Here is a 20316-nt window from a genome sequence, read left to right on the forward strand (position 1 = left end):
GCGCTTCAAGCTCGATTTTAGTTTGATGGAATAAATGGAATGGAAGTGAAATGGGATAGATCCGACCTAAAAACAAATGAACGGCACATATTAAATCCAAAACAATGAACGGTTGAAATAATTCTCTTATAATTAAAAAATAATATACATAATATTTATTTTTGGTTTGGTATGGGATTACCGAAAAAATGGAGAAGCAAAACCGAATCCCGTACCGAAAATTTTGATTTGGTTCGGGATGACATACCAAAAATTTCGGGAATTTTGGTTTGGGATTGGTATTTTTTTGGTTTGGTTTGGGATTTTTTTCCAACCCTAGAGTCGCGCGCCCCTTTTATTGTGTAAGGAAAAAAAATCATTTTCTAGGTCACATAAAAAAAAAATAAAAAAAAAAGATAACAAGGAGAAGCACTACTAAAGATAGAGTCATGTTGTGGGACTTGGTTCAGGAAATAAGAAACTCTGGGCAGCTCACAAGGAAACCTGTAGCTGCTACTATAAAAAATGAAAGAAAAACTTAGCTGATTTAGAAGAGGAGAACAAACCAAGATATTCCCTAATTGGAGCCTGGAAAGATCCTTGTTTTTATAAATATAAATCATCAGTACGATGTAAAAGAGACACAACCACGCGAGGGGAAGAAGAACGACAAAGGTAAGAATGCACCATGCAAAGCAAGCTTTCTCTAAGTGCAGGAAACCCTAGTTGTTTAAGGATAAGCCTTCCTTTCTTCCTGAGCCTTCAAATGAGCCTCCTTAACTCCTACAAAACCACCAAACCATTATAAACTCTAGATTAACTACTTTGAAACCATACAGCCAAAAACAACCTCCCTTATGCCAAACTAGTGGCCTTTTAACTTCCACACGATGCATTATTCGTGCAAGTCATAATTTATTGTGATGACTCAGTCGCTCCCAATATTTGGTAGTTTAACAAATACTCCTAAAAATTGCTAGAATTAGCACAGGAAACACTTATCAGTGTCGAGGGATACACACCATCAATGCCTAGGGAACATTATATCTGCGTCGAGGGAAGCACTCCATTAGCATCTAGGGAAACACTCTATGACCGCCTAGGTAAACACTTCATCAACGCCGAGGGAAACACTTCATCAGCTCCGAGGGAAAGACTTCGTCGGTGCCAAGGGAAACACTTCATCAGCACCAAGGGAAAGACTTTGTCAACGCGAATGGAAACACTTCAACTATTGGAGGAAGCACCTCATCAGCGTCGGAAACACTTCGTCAACACTAAAATCATTCAACATAACACCAAACGAAGCATCCAGGAGCTGTTGGAAGAACAACAAAGCATTCCCTATGACTTTTTTTTCCTTCGAGACGTTATGGGTCTAATCCTCGCTAATTCAGAAATGGGGACCGTAAAGGTTTTGGCTTGTCTCTTCACAACACAAGGCCATAACAACCTTCGACCCAAAAACCACCCAACAATTTCTTAAAATTTTCTCAGTGAAATAGACAAGTTAAACAACATTGACATCTTTCTAATGCAACTCTATCACTCGATTCTCGTCTTAAACCATTGGAAGGCGAATATCAAAGTTGGTTATGGCAGCTTACGACAAATATGGGAAAAACCAATATGTTTTTAGATAATGATACCATTTTTTTAAAATGTTTGGAGTTAGTTATTTTTCTTAAAATAATAAAAGGCCCATTAATCCTCCCTTCCCCCAATTGTCTTGTATAATTGGAGCTCCCAACCTTACACATATTTAATTTAATTTTTTGTTTTATTAACTATAACAATATTGACCTGAATATACAATTAAAAGAGTGCTAAAAGGTAAGAATATGCGCCAAACACACAATAGTATGAATTGACTAAGTATTCGATGAAATGCCTCACCAAAATAATATTAAAAAAAATTTGCGCGCCACACGCTATTGTTGGAACGCAGCAAAGATAGAATCTTACATCCATCACTACTAATTATGCCCCAATGAACTAACTTTCTACCTTCTCGACTGATCAGCTGGATGTAATAACAATATTATTAAATGCAGGTTAAACCAAGTGCTCACCACATGGGTCAGATTAAAAAGCTGCAAGGTTAAACATGCATGTGAAATGTGATCATGCTTTGTAGATTGAAGATCGATAATTTTTCAGTTTTTTTGTTTGTATGTGCATAAACTTCTTTTGTGCACATGCTTAAGGTTTGGTTGCTTCATCTGGTAATTAACTTAATTGCTCATTTTGGTCGTTTCCTCAAGTTCAATGCAGCTAAAGATATCATTGCATGCACAAAGAGATAAGACCACTTGATAATTTCTTAATCAAACCCTCCAAATGAAATCGAAAACTTAATAAAAAGCTAAGTACCATATACGCTCATGTGGTGTGCACATGCCTGTTTTGAACAATAATTTGGATAAAATGTGGAGAAAATAGAGTACACGGCAGAAATCGGCTAAAAAATAGCTCGAGTCCTTAATTTTCTAAAATGATAATTCAATGGAAAAATCGGTAGTCAAGTACAAGTTTAGCAGATACTAGTAGAAATGCCCGCACTATACTGCGAGTTTTGAAACTATTTCTGCTATCAAACCAAATAATCTTATAATTTTAATCATTCAAATTTGGTGAACATGGTTTTAAGCATGTTCAAAACCAGTAAGTTTGCCAATTATTACACACGGAAGTTCGTAAACAAAATAATATTTCCAAACCACCAAGATAGATTACTTATGGTAAACCTATCTAGAAGTTGAAATTCAAACCACCATGAGACATTACTGTTGACCTTAAAAATTACTTAGCCTACGTGGTGCGCAGGCCGAATAGCTAATGAGCTAACTACATCCTTTGGTTGAATGCGGGGTGTGTCAAGCTCCGCCAAAGAGTAAATGAATGTGAAGTCTAGATTTTAGTATTTGGCTTCCCTTGTCAAATGTTGTAAATTGTACCACACATGATCTAGTTAGATTTAGGGTTTAATTGCTTCTCTGGGATCATGCTGCTGGAAATATCACTTCAAGAGCTTAATTTCTTTCAACAAATGTGTGTTCATATATATGCATTTCACCTCATTATTGCCAGTTCATTCTATCTAGTGGTTCTATCTAATCAAATATTCTCATTGCTGTTAAACAAGCTGGGCACACACTTTAAGGCAACCCACATAGGCTTTTTGACAACCTTTTCCACGTGGCATTTCCATCCGCTCTCCTTGTTTGAAACAAAGCCCACTATAAATGCTTCATCTAGGATTTCATTTCAACTTGGCTAGGAGAGTTTAATTTTCTGAAGAAAAAAAAGGTTGATTTTAGCTTGGAGCTGCCCTTTGGTTCTCACTTGAAAACGCTAGCCACAAAATCACATTCATGCACTAAACACCCACATTATTGCATATTAGGGCATCCTTGTTTTTTGTGATTTGATCTTTGTTTTAGGTTAAGCTTCTTCAGTTTCAAATATTTAGGCTGACCTCTTTTTGGATTCGCATTAGTTTCATCTTTCAAGTGTTTGACTGGTGAAACTGACTAGACGACGAATCCAAATTTGCATCAACTTCATCATAATATCATTTGCATAAGTTGATTGATTCTCGATGCCACAAGGTGAATAGCTCAGGATGAGCTGCCACTTCTTGAAGATCGAAATAGTCCATCTCGTGAAAGACAAGGTTGCAAAAAGGTACAAGCTGCTCCATAGATAGGGATTTAGGAATTGAGCTTGTGTGGTTACTTTGTAAGAATCTTGATTTCACTAGTGGATTGGACTCAGTGGAGACTCCCCAGTTTTTTAACCCAGAGGTGGGTTTTTCTGGCCAAAAACATCCCTTGCAATTGATCACTTTACTAGTTTACTTATCTTCTTTTTTGTTGTGATATATGTTTTTCATTATCCACAAATAGATAAGTCCTTGCAACTAAACTTGTTAGTATTAAAATGTACACTAAATTGAACCTTAGTTAACTGGAACCTTTTAGTAAACTAAACTTTAATTCGTTTTCTTCCGCTATGAGTAAACTAACATTTCTGAGTTTAGTTGATGAGTGTTGTTGACTAGTCAAACAAGCAAGTATACAGATTTTAAATTGCAGGTTATTTCACCTGGTACCAATTTCAATTAGTATCAGAGCTTTGCTCTAGATATACATAGAGTGATCTTTGAGAGCTACTGGTATTGGGTGGAATCTCACCATGAATCGTAATTGTGGTGCAGGATCTTGCAACTCTCCTCCATTCTTTGATGGAACGAACTATGCCTCATGGAGTGAGAAGTTTCAAATCTTTCTTGAAACACATGATCTAATTGATGTGGATTATCTTACGTTTGAATTGAAGGCTCATTCAAGGACAGTCGATGAACAATATGTAGAAAATGCCAAAGGTGAGTTGACTCAATGGGAGATTTCTTCAACCATGGCAAATAGAAAAACACAGAATGCCATTGTTTCAGCCATCATACCAATTCAATTTGCTTGTATTTGTTATTGCACCACTTCAAAACAAGTATGAGACAAACTCAGAATTTTGTATGAAGGAGACAAACAAGTAAGAGAGCTTAAACTTCAGATGACCTTGTCCATGTTCGAGGATCCAAGAATGCTAGAGTCAGAGACTTTCTCGACCTTTTATGGAAAAGTATAAATGTTGACAAATGAGGCCTTGGGGTAAAGCTTATTGATGAGATGTCTCGTTTTTAAAAGATCTTGAGAACTTTACCCAAGAGATTTCAAGCAAAGAAGGCAATTATTCAAGAATTTCAAGACTTAAATAAGATTATCCTTGGAAAATTGGTGGGTAAACTCATAACTTATGAAATGGAGCTTGACATGGAAGAAGATGATTCTAAGAAAAATAAAGAAGTTGCTCTTCAAAGTGTGAGAAATAGTTGTGTTGAAAATGAATCATGTGATCAATCCTCTGAAGATGATCTTGCCTTATTTGTTAAACAATTCAGAAGGATACTTAAAACCAAGGGCAAAGAGGTCAAAACGGACTGGAAAATCATCAACTAATGACATGACTCAACCCCATGGAATGCTCAACCTTGGAAGAAACAAGAGAAGTTTATTAATATAAAGGACAAATCTTTCTCAAATGTACATGGACCTTGCTTTGCATATGGTGGTAATGGTCATCGTACTGCTGAGTGTGCAAATAACAAAATGTCAAGTCAGAAACATGATAAGGCCATGATGGCAACATGGAGTGATAATGAAGATGAAGTTTCTAACAGCTCTCAAGAGTCATCAGATGCTGAAGAAGATGTAGTGGCTTTTATTGCATCTATTAAAAAAGTGTCTTCTGACAATGATAAGGTAACTGTAAATGATGATGAGAAGATGTCTTATCAAGAACTATCCATCATGTATGAATCTTTATTCGATGAGACGTGTGTTGCAAAATTGGACAACGTTGAGCTAAATCTAGAGATTACTGATCTGCAAGAAGAAGTTGAGTCTCTTCAACTGGTCAGAACTGATCTGAGAAAAAAATTTATCTCACTTGAGGCTCAAATCAGGGTAATCTATGAAAGGGGTTATGTTTGTGGTGATAAAGATGAAAGAGATGATCTTATTGCTGCACTTGAAACTCAAGTTCAAGAGCTGATGATTCCACAAGAAACTATATTGCGTCAACTTCATCTGTTAGGGACCAATAATGAAATATATTGTGATGCTAACTTGATGTTAACGTCAGACCTAAAAGTGGCTAACCACCACTTAAAGTGCTTAACTAGTGGTGATGAGAAGTTGAATGATTTATTCGGTATTGGAAAACCAAGTCGTAATTGATAAGCTTATATTTGTATATATTTGTATATATTTGACATCAAATTCACTTGTCTTTTCTTAGTTAGTTCCTTATATTTTTGAGCTATTTACTTTGTTTTTGTGTTTTGTAGGATTTGTCAAGCAAAGAAAAGAAAAATAGCACATGTGGGATTTTAAGTAACAAAGGTCAGCTGACTTTGGAAGAAGGTTGCAAACAGCTTAGAATGAATTAGAGAATGAGCCTTATATGTTTGGAAATCTATGGATGTCTATTTTCTGGAGCATTTCGCGGATTGTTAATATCATTTTTGTAGAAGAAGTTATGGCTGTTTTAAAACTGAAAGGTTCACAAGAGGTTGAGCAGTATGTAACTGCAATGAAAGCAATAAATCCAATAAATCTAGCAGCCAAAACTAATGCAGCCAAGAACAAGCCAGCTAACACCTATTCAAATATCAGAGGAAATGAAATTAAAGATGAGGATTAAGAAGGAGTAATTGGCATAAAGGCTACCCAAGGAGTTACAATTGTTTTACCATTTCCTCTCACTTATTGTCATCACTAAATGGCTATTAGTGGGTGAGTTAAGGAGAAGAAAATGGGGCAGCAAGATAAAAAGGGAGCTGATAGGAAGCAATAGAAGAGGAATGAGGAAATCTTGGCATTCTCTTCTCTCGGTTTTATCTTCGCCAACTCATGTCTTACTTTTGGTTTTATTTGAGAATTATGTGTAACTAAATTTTTAGAAGTTAGGGGCTGTTTTGAAGCCCCGAATATGATTGTAAGTTTGTTATGACATTTTGTTTGAATTACTTTTATGAATGGATGAAAATTGGTTCACTACTTATCTCATTGTTGAATTCTTTATGTGTTTTCTATGGATGCATACTTAGTAAGCATATCTAGGATTCTAATGCTATGAATATGTGTGTGCCTGCCCTTGTCGAATGAGGACCTACATATGTTCTAGAGTAGTACTTGTTAATTGTGATTAACATGTGAACCAATTTCTAGGATAAGTAAGAAAACGCCAGTACTTACGATGCCTTGTGATGACTCAAACTATGAACACACCATATTATGATTTCTACTTGTTAAATCTATGAACACACCATTCTAGATTGCATGCTAGGGACTAAGTTAAGTTGAAAACGTCATTCTCTTAACATACTACATAAGAAAGAGTAATAGGTTGAGCTCTAACATTGAGCCAACCTGAACATCTTCATCCGGAAATAAAAGGAATTTGAATGGAACATAACATGTTTGCATGAATACTTGGTGGTGGATAGCAATTCCCCTAACTCCTTTTTCTTAATTTGTGAACTATTTAAAATTTGTTTCTGTCCTGTTTTTGTTCGATTTAATTTAAATTGCAAATCAACTCCAAAAATCCCAAAAATTTGTATGTGTCTAGTGTTGAAGACTTTAAATAAGTTTAAGTCAGTCTAATAATTATTTTTCGGTGGTTGGTCAGTAGGGACAGCAACCCAGTTTTTGTGACATTTTAAGTAGTTAGATAAAACAATCTTCTGCTGGAAAGACCCTTATTTTCGTATGCTACAATTGACAAATCTTAGTGTTAATAAGGAAAATCGATAGGACATTTGTGTGCTACTTTGTGGTGTGCTTTTAATCCGATCAGTGACTTGTGTGATGTAAGTTCATTCGAAGCAAGTTCAAGCTCTATGTGCACCTACATTGATACTGTGGAAAATTCATTACCTATAACCTTTATGGCCAAATCTTCCTTAAAGAAAAAATTTGTTCCTACATGTCATCAATGTGGTGAACTTGGTCATATTTAACCATTTTGCAGAAAAAATTATGTGGAAAAGAAGGATGACTTAAAGGATTAGGTTGATTGACTAGCCATGGAAGTCAACAGAATGGCACATGTTGGTTTTTCTAGCTCAAATAATATCAAGTCTGTCTCAAGGAGGCATCAAAGTGGTTCTGATAAATGTCTAGTTACTCACTGTGCTCATTTTGTTCCAAAATCAAACGTTTAGTATTTTGATAGTGGTTGCTCATGTCATATGTCGGGAAATAAAGATGTTTTCTTGTCGCTTGTACCAAATAAAGGCAATGTTATTGAGTTTGGCGATGGATACATGTCTCAGATTAGTGGAAATGGGGTAGTTAAGATTCCTGGTCTTCCTCAACTTGAAATATCTATTATGTGGCTAAATTGACTACAAACCTACTTAGCATTAGCCAACTTTAGGATGATTTTGCCGATGAAGTCTGTTTCTCTAATAAGGGTTACAGAGTGGTTGATAAGAAGGGAAATAGCATGCTTATTGTCCCTAGTTCAGAGGAAAATTGCTACACTCTTGTGGTTCCTAAAAGTAGTGAATGGTCTTTGTGGGGTAAAGAAACTGATGAACTTTTGATCACAAGTGCATTGCCACTGCTTTTTTTCTTTGAATGCCACTTATGTGAATCTCTTAATGTGGAAAATCACTTTATGATGTCTCATATGGAAGTCACCTACTCTGAAATTACCAAAACTCCACATCTAGTTGAAATGATCTTAAATGAAGAAAATCTAATGGTGCTTCATGGGAAGATAATGGCAATCTTAATTACCTGTTGCATAGAAAACCAAAGGTATATTTCTCTCTGTCATACGATTGCAAATTGTGACCTTGTTTTGTTTCCTTGTGATATTTTGTTGTGGATGTTGTATGTGTTGAATAATCTTGGTGTGAAACGTTTAGCTATTTGCTTTCATTGTGATCTTGTGTGTAACATTGACATTTGGATGAATCTCATTCAACAATTATTAACAAATTGTTTTGAAACTGAATCTCATTTCCTTGATGAAATGTTGGAAAGAATGACAAGTGCTCTAGTCTTAGTACCACTTAAGAAACAGCTCGTTAACTGTCTCACAAGTACTATTGTCTATCGAGGAGATAAAAATATTTGATGGTTTATTGTCTTTTTTGCAATCAATTGAACAGATTGAATAGCTATACTTCCAATTTTAATAGTTGCATACGTAGTTTTCATTGTTGTCTGTGACTAGACAAAACATCTCATCAATTAACCTGAATGTTCTCATTTTTGCATCTCTTAATTGTCATACATGGGTGATTTTTTGTGGATCAACCTTGAATAATATTACCATTGTGATGTTAAAGGTTCTCCCTAGTACGGTTGATAGTCTCTTAAAAATCATTCTTTATTTAGCAAAAACTTATGTTGATTTTGGGGTTAGGCTTACTTTGGTCTTGATTGGGTTGTAGTGACTCTATTTACTCCATAGATTGAGTTTAAGTATCAATTCCAATGCAAAACACCACCTATTTTATCTTGCTTCCATGTGATCATTGCATTTGGGACAAAATTATTTTCAAATTGGGTGTTTACTTTTTCTGTCCAGTTGCAGCACTTGTCAGAAAAGAGATGCTCATTAAAGGTATTTATGTCATTGCAATTATGGTTTAACTCTTTAATATAAATCGTTGATATCATCTCTATGGTCCAGATTAATCTCACAGTGTCTTAGGCACTTACCCTCTCTTACCACATTAGGTTTTTACATTCACCCTCATTTGTGCCATTTGCGCCATTTGCTCTAGTCCTCTCTCTTTCTCTTATTTCAAACTATGAGTAACTGTCATTATAAGGGTGTTTCAATCATATCTTCAAGTCAAACTTCATCTCATCACTCCAGAATACAACCTAATCCTCCTCGTCGCATAATTCATTCTCAAACCACAAGAGAAGCCAACACTAAGCCTTCAGACACTCTGCCGCCCATGTTTCCCACATCTCATGCCAAGAAATTCTTCATAGTTGTGGCTGCCAAAACAGTTGTTCCTAAGAGAAGGATTGTCTGGGGTGACCTCCATGTGACTGATGTCATCTTGTCCCAATATCTCATTGAAATGTACAAACTTCATCACGTAAACTCACCACCTTCGACCTTCAATCTTTCAATGGTTCAAGAATTTTATGCAAATGTTTCGTCTAAGTTACCTAACTTTGGTGGTGAATTGTATGTCTGTGGGCTTTATCTTAAGTCTTGAGCCCTACTATGCTTCTGATATGTATAACTTTAACCTTCTGACATGTCACTATGACATGAAAGCTTATTATCGAGAAGCTTATTTGGACCCCTTCATTTCTCTGGTTAAAAATCTCGTCTTAAACCGTTTTACATGATTTGGTTTGACTTTATTCGTAGAAATATTCTGGGCTCGTCAAACAATGGCAATCATACTCTAGAGTCAACCAAAAATTGCATGATATGCTCTGCTTGTCGGATGTTCTATTTAGATACTCTATATTTAGGCACATTATGTTAAAAAAACCAAGCGTCCTAGTAAGTAACAAAGAGGCTCTACCATTCACCCATGTCTTATCACTTAGTTGTGTCCGCGTGTAGGTGTTCCCTGTAACCCTGATGATTTGTGTCCTCGATCCATGAAGGATTTGGATAAAGGACTTATGAACCTAAGTGACGTGATGTGTGTCGTCGCTCATGGTGAACCATGTCCTCCTCCACCACCAAATATTTCTCAAGAGCGAAAAATTGCTTATCTAGAGTTTGAGATTAACTCTTTTTGTAGACAATTTGTTGAGTTTTAATCATCAATGGGTCAAACTGCATCCTCACCTCATGTTAGCCACACCACTTCTGCACAGTCTTTAAGTTAGTCTTCACAAAATCCATCTTTATTTGTGCCTGAGCTCCCGACACGTCCTTCAAAATTGACTTCTAAACGCTCAGTGATACCTTCATCTCCTATAGTTGTCTCTCAACCTCAATTTGTACCATCATCCCCATCCTATTTCACTGCCACATCCTCTGCTCATTCTCGGGATGTTGCAGCAAAGATGGCTGCAACATATACTGCCAAAGGAAAATGGGTTGCTTCTCCTAAAACATTGAACATATCCTCTCTCCATATCCCTATGGCCAAGCATATCATGTTCACATACTCGGATGATGAGAAGGATGAAGCTGAAGAGGATCCTGAGGAAAACCCTGAAGAAGACCCTGTTGAATAAACTGAGGCCACTGGTTCGCCACTTCACTCAAATGCATCATCACAGTCCGAGGAGTTCTAGCTTATAAGGGTGTGAGCTAATGGGGAAGTGTAGTTTATGAGTGTAGGCTATTAGGAGAGCACATCTTACGGGGGAGTTCATTTTTTTATTGCTAAGTTGTTAGACTTTTGTGCTTAAGTTGTATTTTGAAACTCCATACTTTTGTAATTATTGTTGTGCTACTCTCGGCTCATCTTTTGTTGGTTGTCCTAAACAAATGGGTAATTTGAACAAATTGCATTGACATGCTCCTTTGGTTTTAATAATTTGGTACCAAGAATTGTACCTTGTGCTTAACTTGCTTTGTTATGATATGTCCTTGTTATTAGTTCTTATTACTTTGTTGGTGGTTGGATATTTATTTGGTGAGCTTAATTGACATATCCTTTTATTTGGTTTAATGAAAATGGCATATCATTCATTATACATCCTTTCTCTTTGCCATGACAAAATGGGGGAGAAAATTAAAATTTGAAAAATTTGTGTTGTGTTGCAATCATGTACAATGCTAAACAATTTACTTCCTTGCAATTGCTTTAACCATGATAACTTTTCACTTGTTCTTTGTCAAGAGTACTTTTATGCAGGATTCGTCCTTTTATGTTCTCTTGAGTGAGGTTGGGTGAATTTAGTTATAAGGTTTGAGTTATTTTGTCAAGAAAAGCCAAATGGGGAGATTGTAAAGTCTAGTTTTTAGTATTTGGCTTCCCTTGTCTAATGTTGTAAATTGTACCACACATGCTTTAGTTAGATTTAGGGTTTAATTGCTTCTCTGGGATCATACTGCTGGAAATATCACTTCGAGAGCTTAAGTTCTCTCATAAAAGGTTTATTCATACATATGCATTTCACGTCATTATTTCCAATTCATTTTGTCTAGTGGTTTTGTCTAGTCAAATCTTCTCGCTGCTATTACGCTAGCTGGGCACACACTTTAAGGCAACCCACATGGGCTTTCTGACAACCTTTTCTTATAATGTTTTTCAATCCTAGATCTTTTCTGATTGCTTTTACACATGACATGTGGCCTTTCCATCCCTTCTCTTTGTCTGAAACAAAGCCCACTATAAATGCTTCATCTATGGTTTCATTTCAACTTGGCTATGAGAGTTTAATTTTCTGAAAATGTTGATTTCAGCTTAGAGATGCCCTTTAGTTCTCACTTGAAAACCCTAGCCAAACAATCACATTCATGCCCTAAACACCCACATCATTGCATATTAGAGCAGCATTGTTTTTGTGATTTTGATCTTTGTTTTAGGTCAAACTTATTCAGTTTCAAATCTTTGAGCTGACCTCTTTTTGGATTCGCGTCAGTTTCAACTTTCAAGTGTTAGATTGGTGAAACTAACTAGACGACGAATCCAGATTTGCATCAACTTCATCATAATATCATTTGCATAAGTTGATTGGTTATCGGTGCCACAATTTGAAGAGCTCAGGAGGAGCTACCACTTCGTGAAGATGAATGAGTCCATCTCGTGAATGATAAGGTTGCACAAAGGTACAAACTGCTTTGTAGATAGGGATCTAGGAATTGAGTTTGTGTGGTTACTTTGTAAGAATCTTGATTTCACTAGTGATTGGACTCAATGGAGAGTCCCTGGTTTTTTAACTCATAGGCGGGTTTTTTTTTGGCCAAAAACATCTCGTGCAATTTATCACTTTACTAGTTCACTTATCTTCCTTTTGGTTTTGATATATGCTCTTCATTATCCACAAATAGAAAATTCCTTGCAACTAAGCTTGTCAGTATTAAAATGTACAGGAAACTGGACCTTAGTTAACTAGGAACCTTTTAGTACACTGAACTTTAATTTTTTTTCTTCTGTTGCGAGTAAACTAACATATCTGAGCTTAGTTGATGAGTGTTGCAGACTAGTCAGACAAGCACATACACAGATTTTAAATTGCAGGTTATTCCACCTGGTACCAATTTCAGAATGTTGTTTGGCGTTGAGCTCGCTAATGACTTCTAAATCTTGCAACTACAGTCGAGAAATGAACACATCTCGGCCTTCGAGTTCTAGAGCCTGAAGACAAGGCTGCTAGATTCTGTGAAGTTGAATATCAAATACGGCTTTCAATGTGTTGAATGCTAAGTAACCTGGTAACACCTTACTTCACCAATAAGGCTTATAAGATGACCTCTTCCAACAAGGACTTAGGGAATCCTAACAGAGACTTGGATAGATATCCAGTCAGTCTCGAAGCAGTGTTGTTTATCCAAATTGAAGGTGCTCATCGGTCGTCTAATTCTATGACTTCAATGTTGTTTAATTAAACTGAAGATGTTGTCGGTTACCACCACAGTGTTGTTTATCCAAATTGAAGATGTGTTGGCATAAGGGTAAAATAAAAAAATCTCAAGATATTTAAGAGGTTTTGCGTAGAGTGAGAATTTGCACAAGGCATATTTGTGTGTTGATTTGGAAGGGTCTTTGAATGATGAACCCCCTCTTTATTTATAGTAATAATTCCCACATGGCCGAAGTAGAGTTTCACTCGGATTATAATTCTTTGATCAAATTCGAATGGGCTTCAGCCAGTCCTAATCCATGTAGAACTATGAACCCGGCCTTCTTATTCTCCAAATTCAACCCTTAATTCTTGGCATCTTCCTTATTCAAAGTAACACTAGTATCTAAGGACTCCTTATTCGATTAGGACTCAGCTGACTCCCATATCCATATAAGATCATCTCCAGATAGGATTTGGCCAAATCCCACTTGGCTGGGCCTTTCTTGGGTATATTCCAAAATGCCCCAATCCCATATACTTGGCCGAGCCCATAATTATTCTCAGTCCAAAACTATCATTTTGAGTCCAAACAATTAAATGAATTAATACCCATAAACAAGTAGTATAACAACTGAATTGAAAATGAATAATTTAGGAGAAAGATACAATTTCGACCAAAAAAAGGAGAAATATACAATTGTTACATAGTCAAAGTCATTTTAAATGCATAATAAGAGCAAAATATAAAAAATAAAAACACAAAACTTTAGGTATGATTCCTTTGAGATGCAAATAAATAAAAAATATAGACTAAGCTCTTGCTATATACATTCGTGTTTTTTTTTAACAAAAGATAGTATCTACACTAAGAGAGTGGGGAGTGGGCTAAGCTTGCAAATTTACAATGGGTTTGCCATAATAATGTGGTTCTTTTGCCCTTAGCGAGAATCGAACCTAAGACCTCTTCCTTACAAGTGAAGAAGAATACTATTATACCATAGTACTAAGTGACCACTTATGTTTATTTTTGGACTTTAGAATATATAACTGAAAGGAAATATAAAAAACAAAATAAAAAGGGGGCATGCACAGAATGAGAAAATGAGCATACAAAAATTATTTCCCTTTTTTTCTTCTCTGTGTAATTACTAATTCACCACTTCTTTTACTGTTCATGTTACCAAAAGATCAAGTAGTAGAAAAGGTGCTGCAGTGGGTTCAAATTCAAATTCAAAACTATTGGGAAGGTCATGGGGCTTCTTCTCTCTGAGTCTCAGCAGAATTGGAAATCAAAAGAAAGGAGAAAGAGAGGTTTGTGATATTTACTTGGAAGATTTTTTAGGCAAAAAAAGCAGGCCATGGATCTCAGCTGTGCCCACAAGTTCCACTCCAGCTGCCCTCTTACATGCCTTCACGCCCATCCGGATTGCCCTGACTGTAAGACCCCTGTTTGTTGCTCTTAAATTTCAGGGATACCAAAGGCAATGGACTGCACAGTTCACTTTCTTGGTTGCGTGTAAAAATTTTGTTTTGGTGTGTTTAGAAACCAATCTTGGATCATTTTACAAAAGCACTGTAACTCTACCTGTGTGCTAAATTTACTAGTTTGATGGTTTCCTTTGTTCAAGTAGCTTGTAATTCGTCATTCAGTACTACGATCTGGTGGTATTATTCTTCACTTTGAAGTGAGAGGTCTTAGGTTCGAACCTCGTGAATGGCGAATTCAATACCCAATTAGGTTGCCCATTGTATGGCTTAGCCGAACTCCCTCTCCTTAGTGTAAAAATATCGATGTATTAAAAAAAAGTAACTTGTAACTCAAGTCTAATGAGTATGTGTTTCTGTACTTGTATTCGAGGTTCTGTGTCTGATCGTTTTGGTTGTGACCTCAAAACAGCGTTAACCCAGTTCACTAGTGTTCCATTTTCTCTGTTGTCGGCTCAAAACACTGCCAACCATTAAAACTAGTGTATGCACATGGTAAGGCCGAAGGCCCTAGAGTATAGATGGACATTGAGCTTGATATTTTTACAAGATACCCAAGGGGCCCAATTTATGCATATGCATTCTTTTATACGAGTGATGTTATGCTTTAAACTAATTAAATTATAAGGAAAAAAAAATCAAGTAGTTTATCCACTCTAGCTAACGTAGCTATGTCCACATCTACAACTTAAATAAGGGAAAATTCACATGAAAAATAGACCACAAATAGCGTAACTAATACCAATTTGGTCATCCCACTTAGTACTACAATCTAGTGGTATTTTCTCTTCACTTGTAGGTGAGAGGTCTTAGGTTCGATTCTCACCAAAGACAAATTTGAAGCACATTATTATCAGCTCATTGTAAGGGTAAGCCTATCCCCCTCTCTTTAGTATAGATAATATCGTCTGTTAAAAAAAAAGGTCATATTTTAAGTCTTTATTGAAGGGTTTTTTATTTTTTATTTTTGTTAAATTTGGATAGACTTTCACATGAATATTTTTTTTAGTGGACTTAAAATAGAACAATTCATCTTATGAGAATTCGTTATGCATTGATTCAAATAAATGATTAGTGTTGTATTAACTTACTAATTGGTTACACTGATTTGAGTATTATTGACCATTAGTAGCGTAAATAATTTCAGTAATAAAATATTTGTTAAATGAGTTAAAAAAGTTATGAGTCAATTTGATCATTTTTGAACTATAAAGGTTGAAGTGAACATAAACAAAATTACAATACGATTCAACCAACTTGTTTTTGTTAATAAGGTGAGAGAATTCGAATTTGAGATATTAAGAACAAAAGTATCACTAAATCAATAACTAGTTAATATTTCAGTTGGGTTTAATTATAGTTATTTTTGTTAAAAAAAAGAATATTTCATTTTGTCACGTTAAAATTTGGCGCCCTATAAAAATCACCAAACCAAATTTGTATTTACAAGGACATTTGATAATTTCTACACGTTTAAAGAAAAAAAATTATGGGCTTAAGTGTTCCTTGGGGTTTTAAAAAGTTAAAGAACTTTTACATTTACAATGGCATAAAACACATTACCCACTAGATTTTAGTTGGTGTAAGCAATTTTCTTTTTTACATAATGCGATAGTTTTATTGAGCTCACAAATAATATGTAGGACATACAAAATTATATATGAAACATTATCGCACTTACATAATAATTTGTAATCGGTATATATGTGTTATAACACGAGATCTTTATAAATAAGCACCTCATATTCTACGTTGAATATTTCTCCTATTTGTGTTTAAATAGAAGCATTGCACTAAGCTTTAGTAGCGTACGGATGGATGCATTAAATATCACCATCATTTGAGTTCCACCAAACAAATACTAGCGTGAGGTTTGAGTTTGGAATTTGGACGGTAGACGCTAACAAAATTAGGTGGTCGGTAAAGCCATGGAGGATTGCTATAGCTATAAGTAGCATGGCTTCTTTAATAGTGCAGTTCCAAGTTCCAATGGTCCCCTTCCTTTATCCAATTTGAAATTTCCAAGGGTTTGAAACTTTCATTCCATCTGCCAATCAACTGATCAAGAATAAGAAAAGCAAAAAGCAAAAAACAAAAACTAAATCCAATCCAACATGTAATTACGACATGTATACTTATTATATACGGAAATGAGAATGAATGAGTATGATTCTCAATGCTGTTTTTACTAACACTTCGAAAATGTATTAATTATATATGTCTCATTAATTTTGGGTATGAGATACCTGAAAACTGAAAGTATCTCATTAACATAAAGGGGTGTTGTTTTACTGTTACCGAATCCTTCGCTTCCCTGTTCTTTCACGTAAAATTCCGACACTTTGGAAACTTTACAATAAAAATACAACGTATAATGAATGATTTCGTAAATCCTGAACGAAATTTGGACATAATTTACTGCCGAGGAACCAAACCCCAACTGCCAACTACCCAAGTTGCCCATGTAAAGTGTAAACCTTTCCTATAGGCTCGGCCACGTTAATTGCAGGAACCTAACCAGCCAATTTTTAAAAGATCATCTTCCAAAAATTTCAAAAGTCCATCACCAAGTCAATTACATCGCGGAGCTTTTACCCCACCATCCCTCCACTTATCTTTCCTTCCATAACATCTCATCACCTTAATCAATTCTGTCTCTGTGCAAGCACTTTTGAGATATGGCTTCTGCTTCCACCTTTGTCTTTGCATTGCTTGCCATATTTTCCATCGTTGTGGCTATTCGACCAGTCACTGCTGATCCACTAGACAACCTACTGGCTCCTATCTTCTCTCCAATATTGGGTTTGTTTTGTTTCATTTCACTCTAAATTAGTAAATTCTGTTCCGTTTTCAGTATTTCTTGTTTTTGGTTTTGTTTTCTGGGTTTTCTTTGGTTTTTATGCTTATTGTAAAATGGTGGATTTCTTCTGATGGCAGATGATGTGTGCAAAGAAGTGGAATGTGGAAAAGGGAATTGCAAGCCATCAAGTAATAGCACTTTCTTTTTTGAATGTGATTGTGAGCCTGGTTGGAAGCAGACTTCTAACAACACTCATCACTTCAAGTTCCTCCCTTGCGTCATTCCCAATTGTATGTCCTCCATCTCTCTCATAAAATTATTTAAGCGGGTTATGAATTTTATGTAGTGATGTCTTTCAAAATCTGTCATTCAGTTCAAATAAGTTTGTTTTAGGAGTGTTTGCCTTTCTGTATAGCTCTTGCTTAGAAATTTTTGGTCATGGGATATGGTTGGGTGGTAACGGAATAGCCTTTATTTTATAAAATGTATGATTAGGTGGTTGAAGCCTTGAAGGATCATATTAATTTGGCTAGGAAAATGTCTGTTAGTTGATCACTGCTACCCAATGTCAATGTGACAGGAGGAAATACTTGAGGCAGAAGGTAAGATAAAGTAGTTAGAGGTCACGATGAGCTCGTAGTCTAGTGGTACTTTTTTTGCCAATGTTGGAATAGGTTCCAGGTTCAAACCCCCCTCCCCGTTGATTAAAAAAAGTAGCTTAAAGGTCTGTAACCAGAAAAGAAAAAAACAATGTTTAGAGGTGAATACAGATTTCACCTCCAAATTTTAGGGAATAAAAAGAGAGCAAGATACCTAGATAGAGGTGAATACAAATCTTTCCTTGGAGTACAGTTATGGTGAAATGTTTTTGTATATGAACCGTGCCCAGGCCTAACGTCCTACGACTCCTACCTATAAGGGCTATAAGTCAAAGACTGGGATCATAACTGTTCCTGTTAATTGGAGGATATATGTGCTTGTCGTTTGATAATTTTGTTTCTTTGTTACAGGAATAACATATAATTTGTACTAAGGAAAAGATGAAGCTGATGGTTTTCGGTGTTTGTAGGTAACCTGGATTTTTCCTGCACGAAAGCTCCAGCCCCTGTTTCAGATCAAGCGAGCAAAGCCAATGAGTCATCAATCTTTGATCGTATTAACAATTAACTCTCATACATTATATAAGGAAAAAAACTGCATAATCTTGTTTAGTTTTCTTCTAACATGTATTCCTGCATTTTTGTAATTTTGGGTGTTACAGCTTGCTTCTGGGCGTATTGTGGAGGCGGCTCGTGCAACAAGACATCAAAATTCACATACAACTGCAAATGTGATGAGGGTTATGATAATCTTCTCAATGTCACTACCCTTCCTTGCTTGGAAGAATGTAAGAGCACAAACCTAGAAACTTTTGGATAATCAGAGGATGGCGTCTCATTAAGTTTCATTTCATGTATTAAGGTGCAATTGGAATGACCTGTGCAAACCTTGGGATTTCCATGTCGAATAAATCTACTGCTTCGCCACCGGCATTGTCTGACAACGGTAAGAATCAAGGTGAGGCTAGAAACTTTTTTTGACCGAATGGTGGTAATTGCCTCTCAAATTTTGGACATGCCAAAACCTTAGAACGACAATTTCTTAATGATGGCAACGTGTCCAAATCCCATTTTCTGTTGTACGTACTCTGAAGACATTTACAAACCAGGTTTTTGAAAAGATCATTTGATTAAACATTGATAAACAGCATATGTAATGAATGCAGACTACCGACAGTTAGATTAATTCGACTAAAATATAGCTGTGTGAGTTCATATTTGAGGATCACATGTTTACTCCGTCTGTTGTACCTGTTTTCTCATTTGCAGGTAGCTCGATGGTCCAAGTGAACTCTGCTGCATTGGTGATCCTCATGATGTTTGCTGCTATGGTTCATTGGAAATAAAATGAGTTGTTCCAGGCTATCTTTTGCACCACATCTTCGAAACATGGTTGATCACTGCAGTATTTATTTGACATCACGCAGCCACCTTAGTTAACTCTCACATTTGAACGTTGATTTCCGATCCGATGAACAAGTTACTGCATATACTCAGGGAAGTGCTCATCGCACTCCTATATTTATCTCTCACCAATAGAAAGAGTGAAGAGGATTTTTGGTTGATTTTTGGTTCACCGTGTTCTATTTGTCTCTCTTCCTACGTTTCTTCCTCTTTTTTTCGACAGTAGAGGTGTCAAACGGGTTGGCCGGCAAGAGCACAGCACTAGCACGGCCCAAGCCCATTTAATTAAGGCACGACGCGGCACGGTTTATAAAAAGTGGGCGGGCCAGGCCTTAGATTTAGGACCACGGTCCGTTGGGCCTGTCATAGACCGAGCACGGCCCGTGGCCTTGGTCCATTATGTTTATTCATTATTTTTTAATTACAAGCATACATTTTAAGCTTAACTTAATATTCGTGATATTTAGCTTAATAACATGTTCAAACAAGTTTTTTAAAATTTTAAATAACTAAAGTTCGTTTTGCTGAATTCGACCGTTTAGTAACTCGGCCCAAGCCCAAGTGTGAGCCTACTTTAAGTGGACCGGGCCGAGCCGGCCGTGTGACACCTCTACTAATCTTTAACACTACAAAAGTAATGAAATATGACATTTGAGGGTATTGTTTATGAGTTCAAAAAATCACTTAAATGTTTTATGAAAAAAGCCCTTCCAAAGAGTACCTCAATTTCTTTTCTAGGAAGCGCTAGGTTTTTTATTATAAATATTATAATTCTTTTAATAAAGTGTTGTTACCGAATGCACTTTTGAGAATAAGTGTTTTCTAAAAATGTATTTTCAAACGGGCTCTTAAACTTTTTTCTAGGCATTTGATTGCTCAAAAGAAAAAGAAAAAATTGGAATTTTGGCTTGGGAATTTGAAAAAGATGTGACCTTTTGCAACATTATTAGATGGAGCCAAACCCATG

At 36.0% G+C, this 20316-nt stretch overlaps 1 protein-coding gene across 2 annotated transcripts; it reads left to right on the forward strand.

Moving 5' to 3' along the window:
• The first annotated feature begins 17054 nt into the window (after positions 1 to 17054).
• Positions 17055 to 19510, forward strand: LOC126606319 (uncharacterized). Of its 2 annotated transcripts, none has more exons than XM_050273685.1 (6): positions 17055 to 17348; positions 17484 to 17636; positions 18416 to 18499; positions 18608 to 18733; positions 18808 to 18891; positions 19215 to 19510. In XM_050273685.1, the coding sequence occupies exons 1-6, from the start codon at positions 17225 to 17227 to the stop codon at positions 19289 to 19291; spliced, it is 648 nt and encodes a 215-aa protein (XP_050129642.1). In that variant the 5' UTR covers positions 17055 to 17224; the 3' UTR covers positions 19292 to 19510. The 2 variants fall into 2 exon arrangements, with proteins under 2 accessions (XP_050129642.1, XP_050129641.1); XM_050273684.1 differs by having other exon boundaries at positions 17057 to 17348; positions 18808 to 18903.
• Positions 19511 to 20316: the final 806 nt, after the last annotated feature.

The sequence above is a fragment of the Malus sylvestris genome, chromosome 16 (assembly GCF_916048215.2).
Source record: "Malus sylvestris chromosome 16, drMalSylv7.2, whole genome shotgun sequence".
Lineage (NCBI taxonomy): Eukaryota > Viridiplantae > Streptophyta > Magnoliopsida > Rosales > Rosaceae > Malus > Malus sylvestris.